This window comes from Mustela erminea, chromosome 8, assembly GCF_009829155.1.
Source record: "Mustela erminea isolate mMusErm1 chromosome 8, mMusErm1.Pri, whole genome shotgun sequence".
Lineage (NCBI taxonomy): Eukaryota > Metazoa > Chordata > Mammalia > Carnivora > Mustelidae > Mustela > Mustela erminea.
Genome location: NC_045621.1, coordinates 22,055,724 through 22,071,594, shown reverse-complemented (window position 1 = coordinate 22,071,594; position 15,871 = coordinate 22,055,724). Strand labels below are relative to the sequence as shown.

The 15,871-nt window shown below is 32.2% G+C and overlaps 1 protein-coding gene across 5 annotated transcripts in view; it reads left to right on the top strand.

Annotated features, from left to right (window-relative positions):
• The window catches only part of ERBB4 (erb-b2 receptor tyrosine kinase 4), a 1,157,734-nt gene that overhangs the window by 862,779 nt on the left and 279,084 nt on the right, over positions 1 to 15,871 (top strand). For all 5 annotated transcript variants that reach the window (XM_032354684.1, XM_032354682.1, XM_032354680.1 and 2 more), the window contains 3 exons: positions 3,661 to 3,734; positions 4,923 to 5,013; positions 7,122 to 7,321. In XM_032354684.1, coding sequence (XP_032210575.1) covers positions 3,661 to 3,734; positions 4,923 to 5,013; positions 7,122 to 7,321 — 365 coding nt within the window. The remainder of the gene's footprint in view (positions 1 to 3,660; positions 3,735 to 4,922; positions 5,014 to 7,121; positions 7,322 to 15,871) is intronic.

The following is a 15,871-nucleotide window of genomic DNA, read 5'->3' as shown; positions in this document are numbered from 1 at the left end:
GATTATTGCAGAGATTAAGAGCAAAGATGATTTTTAAGTGCTCAGCTGAGTACCTGATATATTGTAAAACATTAATAAATGGTGGAAAAATAAAGAGGCATGGGGAGAAAAGGAGGGAGAGAAAAAATAAAGAAAAAGCAAAGGAGGAGGCAGTGCTAAAGAAAAATCTCAATGACTGTATTTAGTTGTAGCACAACATGTAATGTAACAGATATTATTTTGTAGACTAATGAAAACCAAATAGAGGCAAAGTTTTTTTCATGGCAATATTTCCTTTATGGTAAGTCACGCTCCTTCCTTAGTCCAGATTATTATTTCTTCTTAATCATAACACTTAACTTAGAATATTTTAATACTAACATTATAATTAATATTACTGTGTCTCAACCATAATATATAAGGCATTTTCCAGGGCAAATATGCATGTTATATATGATATATCTCATTCTTCCTAATTTTGTGTCAGTATAAAACATATTATCTGAAGTCTTTCTCTTGATCTTTGGAAGGTTTTGATAAAAAGTCTATTTGGTGGGACTAAGACATCTTATAAATATATAGACATATTTGTATTCATGTATACAATTCATGCTTGGATGGAGAGAGAGATTTTAAATGTGAATAACATGGAATATTATAAGCAAAAAACTTCTAGTAAATTAAAGACATGTTTTACTTCCCTTAATTCCCATTACCTTGATCTTCAACTATTTTTTAATAGGACATATGGTTTGAGTAAAGTAGCTAAAGTATTTCTTGAAGCTAATAGGTAAAATTCATAATTAAATGAGATTATGCTTTTCAAAAACAAGTTTATGCAAAAAAATAAACTTATGGTTAATTTGTCAATTACAATTTTTAATGTATAAAAGAACTCAATAAAGTTAGCTGTCATGCTCATTTTATAACATAATGGTGTCATTGCCAGAAATAGACTAGGCACTCTTAGTCCTTTATTTAGAATGGGAACCACAGGCAAACCTGTGTACAGGGCTATCCATAGGAATGTTCACCTTTCATCTCTTGTCATGTTTGATAATAGTCATGTGCATGTACTTAGAGTAACAAAATGCTCACCAAATAAGCATGTTCAAACTGTATTGCACTGAGACACAGACAAGAAAGTGCTTAGATAAGAGGGTGCAGTGATGGTATACAATGGAAAAGAGACAATGGGTTTGGTGAAAAATAAAGCAATTTCAATGGAATTGTAAAAATATGTTTCTCTCTATCCTGAGCTTTATTTTGGATCACCAAACACAATGACAGGATGGACATAAAGTTCTTTCTTGTGGCTCTGAATTTAGCTAGGGAAGTTCTCAATTTTAAAGTCCTCTGGATTTCAAGTGGCTCTAGGATACAACTCCCTGCAGGTACTTTGAAGTTGGTAAGTAGGATTCTGTCAACTTATTTTATGAGAGTCCTGAATCTCTAAAATTAAGTATATAAAATTTCTGTGGTCCATTGGGTTTCATATGAACAGTCCAGAATTCATTTCATTCCTAGCAACTTGGAAGTATTCTCAGTAAAGGTTTGCACTGACCCCATCATTGTGTGCTTGCCCTGAATTGAGTATTTCTTAATAAAGCCAAGATATTTGATTATATGACCAGAGCTGTTCTATACACTGCTTTTCATCAAACAAGTGTTGAAAGCTCATTCTACTACTGCAGAACTGATATTTTCTCTGCATACAAAAGTCTTTACACATTAAAAAATGATAACAACAAGATTTTTCCTGCATGGCGAACTTAATTTCTTGGCTTCACGTTCATCAAAAGCATAGTATTTTATTCGATTTATATTTAGTTATAAATACAGCAAGTTTGCCAGAACATTTAATTTAGACTTTAAGCTTTTGAGAGACATTCATATCACATTGAGGAAAATCTTAATTATGTGTGAATTATGGGCAAACTCATTTATAGCCTTCTATAACACTCTCTCTTAAACTAGCAGTTCGTTGTATCAGTTATACTTCATAGACTGAAACAGTATTTAACCAAGCAAAGTTTTTGTTGTTGTTGTTTCATTTTGCTTTGTTTTGTTTGTTTGTTTGTTTCTTTTTTGTTTTTGTTTTTTGGTATTTTTTAAGATATAAGTTGGTTCACAGTATAGAAGCAGATGCAGATAAACCAAGCTGAGGGATCCAGTAAAATGGGGTTCCAGATATCAAGGTTGCTGGAACTAATGACGTTTTCAAGGTTCTAATGCAAGGATGAATTAAAGTCAATGGATTCAGACTCAGATTCCTAGAAGATAAGCCTTATGCCTTTCCGTTTGTTGGAGGGCTGTGGAACACCTTGATTGATAGCCCTGTTAAGGCCAAATCTAATGTATCACTGTATCCTATTGTTTACTTCCCAAGTGAAAAAGAAGGTTCTCAAAGATGTAAAACAACAGATGTCCACAGGAAGAATAAGGCTCAGGTGATTGCTACAGATGGATACATGCTTCTAAAAAAACCTAAGTTCATTGTTCTTAGATTTGATCTCTCTTGGAGAAGTGGTCAATGAATAGGATTTAATTTTTCTCTGGAAGGTATATATTGATACAAGGTCTCTACTTGCCTAGAATAGCAGAAGTCATCTTTCAAAGTAATAAAACTTTTTTTTAACTTTTCTAAATGAAGTTTTTTTTTTTTTACTGTGTTATGTTAGCTACCATAAAATACATAATTAGTTTTTGATGCAGTGTTCCAAGATTCATTGTGAAACTTTAAAAAAATGTATTTCTTAAAATAATTGAAAATATTACTTGAATTACTGAGAAGTGTTCAGTATTATTTGGAAGTATTTATTTGGTATGGTCACTATATTATAGATTAAAGGTTTCTCCTTAAGAAGAAAACTCTGAAAAAAAACCAATAAATACTTAATTTTAAAAGTTATTTTATGTTCATTTTTGAAAAGAAAAGGCATGTATATATCAATAACATTAAGTACAAAAATATATTTATGCATTAGGAGAGGACATTTTTTTTAATCTCCAAAATTTATACCTTTTGGATATTATTAAATTTGTTATAAATTTTGTTTCAGATGTTAGTATGATTCATAAAGATGGGAGCAAATATTCCTTGTGCTATAAAAGCAAATATAAATAAACCATATAGGAACAAGATTGCTCAAAATGATCCTTATGAAGGTAACTTTCATACTAGTAAATATAAGGATATAGCAAAAAAAGAAAAAAAATATTTCTTGTGTTTGTTTTTATATATTTTATGAGATTGTAGATGCTATTAACAATTTAGGATGTTTGAGGAGACCAAAAAGCAATCATTCTCACCATAATTATTTGTAGCGTATATTTTTCCTAATTAAGAAAAAAAAAACTTTAAAGGCAAAATACAATAAATAAAATTTATAAATAGACTTGTTATGTCTGGAGGTTTCTTTAGGATAGTCAGACTGGACCATTCCTCTAGAACTATAATAGCCTTCAATGAAGATCTCATATGTGATATCATCATAAATGTCTTCAAAGCCCCTTTTAATCCTCCTCCACATGTAGCCTAACAAACTTTGGACAAGGCATTGCTAATTTTTCCATTGCTGCTTAAATTCAATCTGAATGAACTAAATATAGTCAGATTTCTTATGTTTTCATTCCTTTATCTGATTTAAAATCTGGCTGCATCTCTTCTTGATTCTATAGGGACCCTTACAATGCAATTGAAGCCATAGACCCAGAGAAACTGAATGTCTTCCGGACAGTTCGAGAGATAACAGGTAATTTTTAATAGTACATTGTTGTGCTATGAACTATGTGAATTTTGGCATTTTCCTGAAAATATTGCATAGTATTGAAATTGACAACTTATTTTCAAAACAAATTCTAGTTTTAAAATGAATATCATTTTAAATTATGGGTGTCTTTATTACTTAGCATTTGTGTACATTTTGAAAGCCTGTGGAATTTATGAAATAAAATATCCTTGATATTTTTATGTTATTGCTTTTGTGTCAGCTGATCTTTTGATCCACATTTTTCTGTGTACTTTTTCACAAGAAATACTCTTGAGCATGGATAACATGTGGCACTCATTTAGTGCATATTTACTGAGCACCTGATATGTTCAGGGCTGTTATGTAGTAGCTGATGAGGGACTCAAAGACATGAATTGGATATGGATTTGCTATTGAGAATGAAAAATCAAGTGAGAAAAGTTAGGTATATATATATATATATACCTATATATATATATATATATATGAATGAATGTTATAGGCTGCAAGGCAGACAAAGTAAGTGTAGAGATAGAGTAGTAAATGATTTCCAGAGAAATTAAAGCTCTATTTTTCTTTATATGTAATTAGACTAAGTATTTTTGACTTTAGAAGAGTGAGTCAAGGGGTGCCTGGGTGGCTTAGTCATTAGGCGTCTGCCTTCAGCTCAGGTCATGATCCCAGGGTCCTGGGATCGAGCCCCACCTTGGGTTCCCTGCGTGGCGGGGAGGCCTCCTTCTCCTTCTTGCACTCCCCCTGCTTGGTTCCCTCTCTGTCTCTCTTTCTCTCTCTCTCTCTCTCTCCCTGTCAAATAAATAAATAAATAAAATCTCAAAAAATTAAAAAAAAAAAAGAGGAGTGAGTCAAATGAAGGATCATTTAGTTATTTTTATGTATGTAGTTCTATGATTGTGTGTGTCTGAGAAACCTAGATATTTGGTGTTCATTAGTTAGGTATTCGTTATATAATGAATATTGTGGCCCAGGAACTTTGGGTAAGACGCTCAATCTTACTTAGAAGAACTTTGAGATAGAATAGAATGACTCAAATAGGAATATCCAGTGTCTTTTTTTTTTTTAAACCTCCTATCTTTCAAGGCATTTTCATCATGTTTCAAGGATACTCAGCATTAAACACAGTTACTAAGGTATTGGTATTCTGAGTTTTTTCACTGCTCTTGTCTTTTTTAGGTTTCTTGAACATACAGTCATGGCCCCCAAACATGACCGATTTCAGTGTTTTTTCTAACCTGGTGACCATCGGTGGAAGAGTACTCTATAGGTAGGTGTGTATGTTTAGAAATGCAGGTCTTCCAGATTTCAAGACTAAATGTCATGTGTACATATCTCAAAGTTTCAGCTTCACTGATTCTAGAAATATTGGGTTTCCGTTTTTAATTCCAAACATAAGCCCAACGAAAAATACCCCTGGTTATGCTTTAAAGTATGCAGGATAAAAATAAATAAATAAGTAAAGTATGCAGAATAAACAGTTTGATTTTTCAACTGCCTCTCACTTAAAGTGATTTTAGTGTTTTGCAGGTATGGCATGCATAAAATCAAACCTTTGTTTTTGAACATATGTTATCATAACTAGCAACTAACATGGAATTACTTGATAATGGCTTAGGCGTACAGGAGGCAAATGCTCTTTTACCCAAAGGTTCTTATCTCTGGCGCCATCATTTGAACCATGCATCATGGGGCTGATATTTCAGGACTTGGTCCACTGCTCTGTGTTCAATGCTGGCTAATAGTGGGCAGAAAAATCAGGGCCCAGAAGCACACTGAAGGTCTAGTATCAATACTTTAATTCACATAATAAAATGTGTGAGTTAATATTTATTAAGCCACTGCTTTATTTTATTTTAGGTTTCTTCTGTATGAGATTTTTATTTATGAACAGTTAAAAGTTAATTTACAATAAGGGATTTAGATTTCAGTTTTTCTACTTAAATCTGAAGGATGACTTTAATCAATATTGTCATCAAATATTCCATAATAGTATTCTCAGAAAGTCCACTGAATTTTGCTATTAAAATAGGTATATCTGTAAGAGGTTTTAAAATGTAAGGGGGAAAAGTTCTTAATAAAAAGGCATAATTGAGAGATACAGTCTTTTGAAGTGCTACATGCAACTAAATTTTACTATTCATTGAATCAAATGTTAAGAATCTGCTATGCATTATTATGTTCACATTGTAATAAACAACTCAGGATGGTTATGATGAGAACAGAGATTTCAGAGAATGAATTACATCTCAGTTGAATACACATGTACTGAGTTTTATACATACATATGTATGTATGTATATATATGTATATAAGTATATATGTAGGTATATGTGTGTCTATATATATATATCTGTATGTACATATATATATATACACACATATAACACATGGAAAAATTCTGAATATTGCAGCAAAATATATTTAGATTTATAAATAAAATAAAAGAGGACAGCTTTGATCTGCAGAATGTAAAATATTGTTCATTAGTTGATTGAAATGTGGGAAACAGATGATTCTTTAGAGAATGGAAAAGGAATTTAATTAAAAAATGTAGACTGTTAAAATAAAAATAATTTCCTTGAAATGATAATTTGTTTACATAGTATAGTTGTTATTTAACTTTTAGACATGCTTTCCCCAGTTGTCCAAGCCTTCTGAGTATTTTTTTAACTTTTAGCTTAATTTCATTCTTCTCTTTAATTTTTAATGTCTCCTATCTTTACTGACACATTCTTCAACTATTACAATTTGTTTCTGAGTTTAAATTAAAGCCAAATATCTATAGTCATCCTCTGCAATATTTACCCTCTGAAAGCTTATCTAAAATTTTTAAATAGAGTAGAATTAATGTCTTACCTTAGGTAGATGAATAATATTCCACAAACATTTGTTGATTCTTTAGCTTTTTAAAGTTTTATTTAAATAATCTTTACACTCAACGTGGGGCTCATACTCATGACCTCTTGCTCATCCAACTGAGCCAGCCAGAATCCCCTAATTATTTAGTTTTCAAACTGAATTTCATCCTTGAAGAACTTGAGACTTGGGGGATAGTGGGGAAAGTAGTGAGCAGATATGTCAGTGGTAAATATATAGACAGAAATGGAGATATCATTAACATTTGTACTTCTAAAAATGAACCTTTTCTTCTGGGGGGTCAAATTATTCCTTTTAAAACTTAGGATATATAGAAAGTAGAAAAATAGTATTCAGATCACAATTTAGTGATTCAGTTTCTTTTTTTATGTTCTACTAGCATTCTTTTTAGAGTAAGATGTGACATCCTTATTTTACTTCAAGAATATATGCCAGAAGATGTTTATTAATATGTACATATTAAACATTGTTCCATTTCCCCCCCTTTCTTCTCTTCAGTGGCCTCTCCTTGCTTATCCTTAAGCAACAGGGCATCACCTCTCTACAATTCCAATCTCTGAAGGAAATCAGTGCGGGAAATATCTATATTACTGACAACAGCAACCTGTGTTATTATCACACCATTAACTGGACAGCACTCTTCAGCACCATCAACCAAAGGATAGTGATCCGGGACAATAGGAAAGCTGAGAACTGTAGTAAGTACATTATTCAGACATTAAAACAGAAACTTTGAACATTTTCTCCCATTCTGCATTGGATCAAACAGTTAAAAATAACTAAGTCAGAACTGTTCCCTCTTTTTCTCAAGTGTTAAGAAGGGGGGTAGTTAAAAGAATGGGTGACTTCTTATAATTTATTGCATGTTTTTATAACATACTGTGTGCTTGCAAATCTTCCCCAATTATAAGAAACTTCCTATAGAGACTAAAGTTCAGTAGGTGTTAGGTGGGACCTGGGACTCGAAATATGTAATAAGCATCCTGGGTGCATTCTTTGGGTACCGTCAGTTTGTGGCAATTCACCCTATTGAATTTTCTGCTTGCTTCTTGGTTTCAGTGAGTAACATAACAGAGTGTCATTTGGGGGTTGGTGGAAAAAAATGCAGATATGTTCTGAAATGTGTAAAAAATGCTGTTTCAGAAATTTGCTGTTCAAGAAGAAAGTTCATTTCATAAGTGCATTTCTCTAGGCATTTCATGGTTTCTCCTTTCATTTATTTTGCCACTTAGAGGTTCACTCCATCATTTCTTTGTTACTCAGAAGCAAATGATGTTTTCATGGGTACATAACTATGCCCTTCCTATTTATACTTTGATATTTCAAGGATTAATACTTAACTCTGTTTGTTTCTACTAAGTACTATTTTCTTATACCTCTACAAGTGCCACTGATAAGCATATGTGTCTGACTTACTTGTGATAAATATCAAATAAAAAGATTCAGAATTTAAATTATCTGTTATAAATACATATATTTATTGTGGCCATAATGAGTAAGTCCCTTTTAAAATCAAATCCTAAGAAACAGTTTGCTGTTGGGATGTCTTCTTACTTGTTTGGTCTCACCATGGGACTAGGCACAAAAGCATATATGCATAATGATTGAGTTAAATTTTTATGCATGTGAGTGAATAGTAAAGGACATTTTAAAATATATGAACTCTTAAGAGGCCTATGCAATTTAAGTTTACCAGGTTAAATAGTGAATTAATTTATTTATGAGTACCCCACCTTGTTTAAGGCAGCTCAGGATAGCAGTATTCATAAAATATAACAATTTATGAGGAAACCACATTTAAGCTTTTTTGGACCCTTAAAAATATTTTCCAGAGAAAAGATGTATTGCAACTTGAGTTTTTTTATACTTTGGGTGAACGAATTCTTCCTTTCCACACAAAATTAAGAAATATAAAATCTTATTTTATATCAAAATATGCATGTTCTTATTGAATAATATTTATCCTTTTATTTAGTCTGGATTATTTCCTGATTTCTTATAAGTCTTTTTTTTTTAAGATTTTATTTATTTATTTGACAGACAGAGATCACAAGTAGGCAGAGAGGCAGGCAGAGAGAGAGAGAGAGAGAGGGAAGCAGGCTTCCCGCTAGGCAGAGAGCCTGATGTGAGGCTTGATCCCAGGATACTGGGATCATGACCTGGGCCGAAGGTAGAGGCTTTAACTCACTGAGCCACCCAGGCGCCCCTACCTTCCTGATTTCTGACAGAAAGCTTGTTTTTCTTTTTTCTAATACTTAGGCTTTTTATCCCACATTACTATATGTGTTTGTACATGCCCCAGATAAAATAGATTATTCACAAAAGTAAAATAGAATCTTCTTTAACACAAATTTATAACTATTACCCTAAGTTAAGGTTATCTTCTCCTTTTCTCCTACTTCTTTCAAAAAACAAAGTAAAACAACACAAAAATAGAATAGTAGTAACCCTACCTTTCAAAGGTAAATTTTAACTCTAAAAACAAGAAAACCTAAAGAAAAAAAAATAAATAAAAGAACCAGAGAAACGCATTCCTCTTTGATCCATTTAATCATTTTACAAAACCCTCACTTACTTCTTTTATCTTTTATAAACTGAGTAAAAAGCAAATGGGAAGAAGAAAATGTGAGAATAAATTAAATGTAAAAAAGGCAAGGTAAGAAAAAAGGTTGTAACTATTCCATACTTCTTTAAGGCTTCTAAACTTTCCATGCAACCAAAAAAGGAAATAATAACAATAAACTAAAAATCTAACTTGTGGGGCACCTGGGTGGCACAGTGGGTTAAGCCTCTGTTTTTGGCTCAGGTCATAATCTTAGGGTCCTGGGATGGAGCCCCACATCAGGCTCTCTACTCAATAGGGAGCCTGCTTCCCCCTCTCTACCTGCCTCTCTTTCTACTTGTAATCTCTCTCTCTCTGTCAAATAAATAAATAAATAATATCTTAAAAAAAATAAAAATCTAACTTATCTTTATAGTTTTCAGTGTTACACCTGTTAGACTGAGTTTAGCCCTTTTCTAGACCATGATGTATTTTCTTGTTCTTTGCACTTAGAGTTGATTTTTCAGTTTGGGAAAGAAATGAAGCAGTTAGGAAAAACACAGTTTTATGGTGTTTTAGTGTAAAACTGAGCTTTATCATATTTTAAAATTTGTAACATCTTAGAACAATTTTTGCATGGACTCCATTGATCAAAATTTGAATTTCAGTATAACAGTACACTGGACCCTGCATTTTCAGAAATGTAATTACCTTGTAAACTTGACTTTAGAGGCAATGCTGCGGAACCTACAATGGTTGTCCACATGTGATTAAGGCTTTTTTTTTTTTTTTTTTATCATCCAGACTGCTATCTGCAAATGATAAAACTTAAATATTTACTTCATCCATACTGCTATCTGCAAATGATAAAACTTAAATATTTACTTCATTTTAAATGCACTGTACATTTTGCATTTTTTAGATATCCTCTCTTAAGATGCTCTGCACATACAAGATATACACAAGCACACACAGGTATTCACAACACACACACACATACAAGCATAGAGCATACATGCAGGTCTGAATATACACATATAATATGTACATGTGTTTGTAGCACTAGAATACATGCATGTGCACACACACATCCATGCATACAAATATCATCATAAAATACTCAGATTAAATCTAAGCATTGGTTTGGTAACTTAAAAGAGAAGGCAGCCTTGATTTTTAACCGTGTTTTTGGAGTTCAACATGATTTAAACAGTAATGACAATAAAAGAAAAACTTCACCTTATCTGTAGTATGTGAAAGTGGCTTGCACAATCATACACTTTTAAGTCAAAAATTTTAAAGCAGACTTTATAATTTGAAGAGACTGAGATTGAAACTCTAGGATGTGAAAAGGTAGAACATTTTCTGTCTCTTCATTTGTATGGTTATAGCACGAGCAAAAATGACAGTACTGGTTGGAAGGACATTTATTGTTTTTATTTTCATTTTTTTAAAAAAGATTTATTTATTTATTTGAGAGAGAGAGTGCACAGGGGGAGGAGCAGAGGGAGAGAGAGCATCTCAGTCTGACTCCAGGCTGAGCACAGACCCAGATGCAGGGCTCCATCCCAGGACCTCAAATCATGACCTGAGCCCAAATCAAGAGTCAGCTCAGCCATCTAGGCAGCCCTGGAAGGAGTTTTAGAGCAGGTTAATGAAAGTATTTGAAGTTTCTTAAAATACTTCGACATAAACTTTTAACACCAAAACATAAACAGTAAAGAAGTAAGTATTAGCTAACACCTCAGAATCTGAGTTACATTTGAACTCATAACTTTTATCTTAAAAATATTTGTACATGTGCACTTAAGCCCAACATAAATAAGAGAGAAACTAAATTCATAATTAACTTTTCAAAATGGAAATACATTTATTTTTCTAATTATCATCAGAAATTAAAACAATAGATACATGCAAGAGGACTATGTAATTTTTGTTTACAGATGTATAGGTAATGAAGCATATCTCTTCATATATAAATGGTGTCATAACATATATATTTAAAGACTGTTCAGCTATCTATGTCTCTATTTAATATACTATGAGCATCTAACATGGCAGAGTTCTACTATATTGTTTTAAAAAATACATATAAAATGCTTATTGAACAAGTGCCATATTAATGGTAATTTATTTTCTAGTTTTTATATTATTAGATTGCCATCATGTGACTCTTATTTCATAAAATATTTTGCGATGTGCAATTATTTCCTTAGGCTAAATACTTAGAAGTGGGATTTCTGTGTAAATGAGGCTGCATATGATAAATTTACGTGATTTTTCTACATCATCTTTCAAAAATGCTGTCAGTTTACACTTGTCCTAAACAATGCTTGATAAAGAATATTTTCCACTGTTCTTTACAACACTGGATATTATCTATAGTTTTAAATTTGGGTGATATGAAATATGAAAAAAAGGTCTTTTTTTTTTTTTTAAAGATTTTATCTTATTTTTTTGACAAAGGGAGAGATCACAAGTAGGCAGAAAGGCAGACAGGGCGGTTGGGGGAGCAGGCTCCTTGCCAAGCAGAGAGCCTGATGAAGGGCTCAATCTCAGGACCCTGAGATCATGACCTGAGCCATAGGCAGAGGCTTAACACACTGAGCCACCCAGGCACCCCTGAAAAAGAGGTCTTTTAAACTCATTTTTTTTTAGCTGACATTGAGCCTCTATTTATATGTTGACTGAACATTTTAATTTTTCTCTTGTAAAATAGTCAGTCATGAGCTTTCTTTATTTTCAGTTGGGAGTTGGTCTTTTCATTTTGGAATTGGAAGACCTCATCACAAATTAAATACATTAAATTTTTATCTCTTGAATGTGTTATATATAACTTTCCCTTTCATAATTAATTTTAAAATTTTGCCTTTTAATAAACAAATATTTTATGTTTTTATCTTGTTCTTTTTCTTTTTATGTTTAGTATCTTGGCATTGTCTTACTATTTTACTGCTAGTATTTTAAAAGCTATATGGACATTTTTAATCTATTTAGGAGTTTTGCTATAGCATTTTTTTTAGAATCTTTAATTGATTAGGACATTGATCAAACATAATTTATTGAATAATTCATCTTTCCTCTCTGATCTTAGGTATCAGCAGCAGTTCAGCTAAATGGCAAAACAGTGCCAGGTTCTCTCTCTCGATCTACATAGTTTAATTTCATCTAAGCCACCACCTTATAAAGTATAATTATCTCTGCTTTGCAGATGAATACACAAGTAGTCAAAAATTTAAATAATATTCCCACTATTTGGAGCTATTAAAAATCATTCAGGACTTGAAACTGATGTCTGTCTAATTTCAAAATCTGTGATCTTTATTTCACCTTGATTTCCCCCCAAGTAAAGAGAAAGTGGTTGATTTTTGTAAGAAAACCTGATGATATTCTGAAATGTACCCAATGCAGCAGAAGGCTGAGGAGCTCACTTTCGAACCAAATGACCTGGGTTTTAATCTCAAGAACATGATTTACTAGATATTTGGCCTTTGGTAAGCTATTTAACATTTGTGAACCCTAATTTTATCATTTGGATATGGGGTTAATAAGAGTACTGCCTTCACTGAATGCTTAGCTCAAAACAAGTGCTATGTTTGTGCCATTATTATACAATTATATTCTGCCCTATTATAGATAGATTATATTGTATATGCATAGATATAGAACCATTATGTGATGTAAAGATACAATATTTAACTTTTACTTAATGAAACATACCTTCTTGGGGAAAAGCAAAAGAAGGAGAAATAACAAGGACCTTTCATGAGGCAGAAGAAAAATTTACATTATCAAGGTGGTGAATTGTAAGTGTGTAAATAGTGCATAGACCATGGGTTGATATGGAAGAAATAAGCGTGGTTATTACTAAGAACCTAGATGTTGAGGAATTTTAAAAATGATTTGGTGATATTTTAAATGGAAAAGAAAGTCTATGCTTGAGTCTCCTCTAAATACTTTTTTCTTTGCTCTTGTAACTAAAACATTTTAAAATTGGCTTAATTAAGTAACAGACTATGCTTTACAAAAATATCCACAAAATATGAATTTTAATTTAGTGTTTCAGGAGACAAATATTTGGTGAGGAGGAGTACATTTTTTTTGTACAAAAAATATACAAGGAATATAAATTTCTACACTTATCTATGATTTTGATGTTCCTGAAAAGGGATAGTTGAAAAATCCTCCTCTTTGGACATAAATCTAGAAAAAGAAAATAGTGTAACTCCAGTTAATTGGCAATAACTGAATCCTCTGAATGACAACATACTCCACATTTATGATGAGTCTCTGCAGTCCAGAATTTAATTAAGACAAAGAATTGATTAGTAGGAAACAAAGGGTATTTAACACCAGTGGAGAATAACACAATGTTTGCTTAACATATTCTTTTGTTTTACTATAGTGACAGTGACAATAACTACAAAAAGTAAGCATTTTAGTTATTATAACATCATAACTACTATATAAAATTACAATTCAATTAGCATTATCATTATCACCTCTTACAGTCGTATATTATAGAAAAATGAAATTTTGATAAAACCTGGTTTTAAGAAAATATGGCTAAGATTGCAGATATTCTTACCTTCTCTCACTCCTTTATTTTTGACTTTAATTAATTCACTCCAAGTCCAGCCCATACTATCTTGGGTAAATGCATATTTCCCAACAAAACGAATTGTCCATTGGGCCTCATAGCCAATCTTCACTGGAAAATTAATACACTTTGCCACACTTTTAAGTGAAACACAGCTCAGTACAAAATTTAGAGTGTGTAGCTTAGGATATAGTGATATCATTGTTCTAAGTAATCAGAAGATAGAAAATCTTAATTGTACTTACAAGATTTTTTTTTCCTTAAGTTACTAAATAAATATTAATACACTGTAAAAAATGCAAAGGAGAGTTTATTATGTTTGAAATAACACAGAATCTCATTACTAACAATGCTACAAAATATTCTCTGTGGTTTTAAGAGGGTAATAAGCAGTTATAATTTCAGAAATAACACTCCTTCTGTTTTGTAATCTGGAAATTCTGAAATAATGCAGGGCCTCTCAACTATCAAAACCCGAATTACTGCTGGCTTAATTTTTTGTTACAAATGGCAACATTCAGACCTGACGTGGTGCTAGATGAGCACATGAGACTTTTTAAAGCAAAAGCTTTTATTTATTAAAAATCCAGAAGTCTGGACTTTAGTTTCCAGGAATTGCTGTTTTGATAGTGTTGTGACTTTATCATATCTTCCCAAAAGATGTATTAAAGTCCTAATGTCTTGTGCCCGTGAACACGGTCTGATTTGGAGACGGGGTTTTTGTATATGTATATACATATATATGTATATGTATGTATATGTACATGCATATGTATATTAAGATATAAATTAAAATGAGGTTATACAGGAGTTAAGTGGGCCCTTAATCCAATATGACTGGAGTCCTTATAAGAAGAGGACAGGAGATGCAGGGACATGGGTAGGAGAACACCACATGAAGACATGCACATACAGGCAGGGAAGATAACCAAGCCATAGCAGAGGCAGAGGCTGGAGTTATGCAGCTGTAAGCCAAGGAACACTCAGGATTATTGGCAAGACAAGCTAGGGAAGAGGCAGAGAGCCGATTCTCCTTCTGAGCTTCCAAGAAGGAACCAGCTTGCCAACATGTTGCTTTTGAAATCCAATACTATGAAAGAATAATTCTGTTATTTTAGGCTGCTCGTTTTGTGACATTTTGTTACACCAGGCTTAGGAAATGAATACAAACAGTGGTTTGAAGCCCAGGATTCTGCATTTTTAATACATAGCAGATCATTCCAAGGCAGGTGTCTGGGGGACATTGTTTGAGAAACTACTCTAAGTCACATCCCCCATTATTATTCTGTCATCAGAAGTATATTAAAAAACATATTGCCTGGTTATTCATTTCTTCTTGTAAGGGTCTAATTCCTCAAAAAGAATGTATGGTAGGAAATTCACAATTGAGCAACTTAAAACTATATACTTAGTAATAGTTTTGGGAGACAAAGATAAAGAATGAACTTAAAAAATCATCCTATATATAGTGTTCTATTTTTCTTTTTACTAATATAACATACTCTATAAAATAAGGGAATATTTAGTGATAGTTTATAAATTAGTTGAGTAATTATAGTACAATATATTGTACTGTTAAATTTAATGTATTTTAGAGTTTCAACAAAATACTTAGAAATTTACTCTTTTACAGTTAATGTGCCTTCTTTATAATGTACTCAGTATTGTAAGAATATTAAAGGACTTTCTAATATTTTGCCACTGTTGTCACTGTTGCCGGTCATCTTCTCCTATTAGAATTACCTTCCCAGTTTCCCTTAAGTCAGACATACAGTAACTGGAACACTTAAGACTAAATAAAGCACTGGGTCATGTCTATTTAACCTATTCAATATAATGAGTAGGTAAGCCTTATCAATTACTTCCCCACTTCTATCTCCCACTTTTGCAAGTCTGAACTCATTCTAACATGTAACAAAAGACTACACTGTCATTCCATACATATACATACAATATATATAACTTTCCCTACTTATAGAGATTACCACAGTACAGTTTTATAATGACACTTCTCCCAAGCATGTCCACATCCTAATTCCCCAGATCTCTGAATTTTACTTTGTATGAAAAAAAAAAAAACGCTTTGCAGATGTGATCAAGTTATGA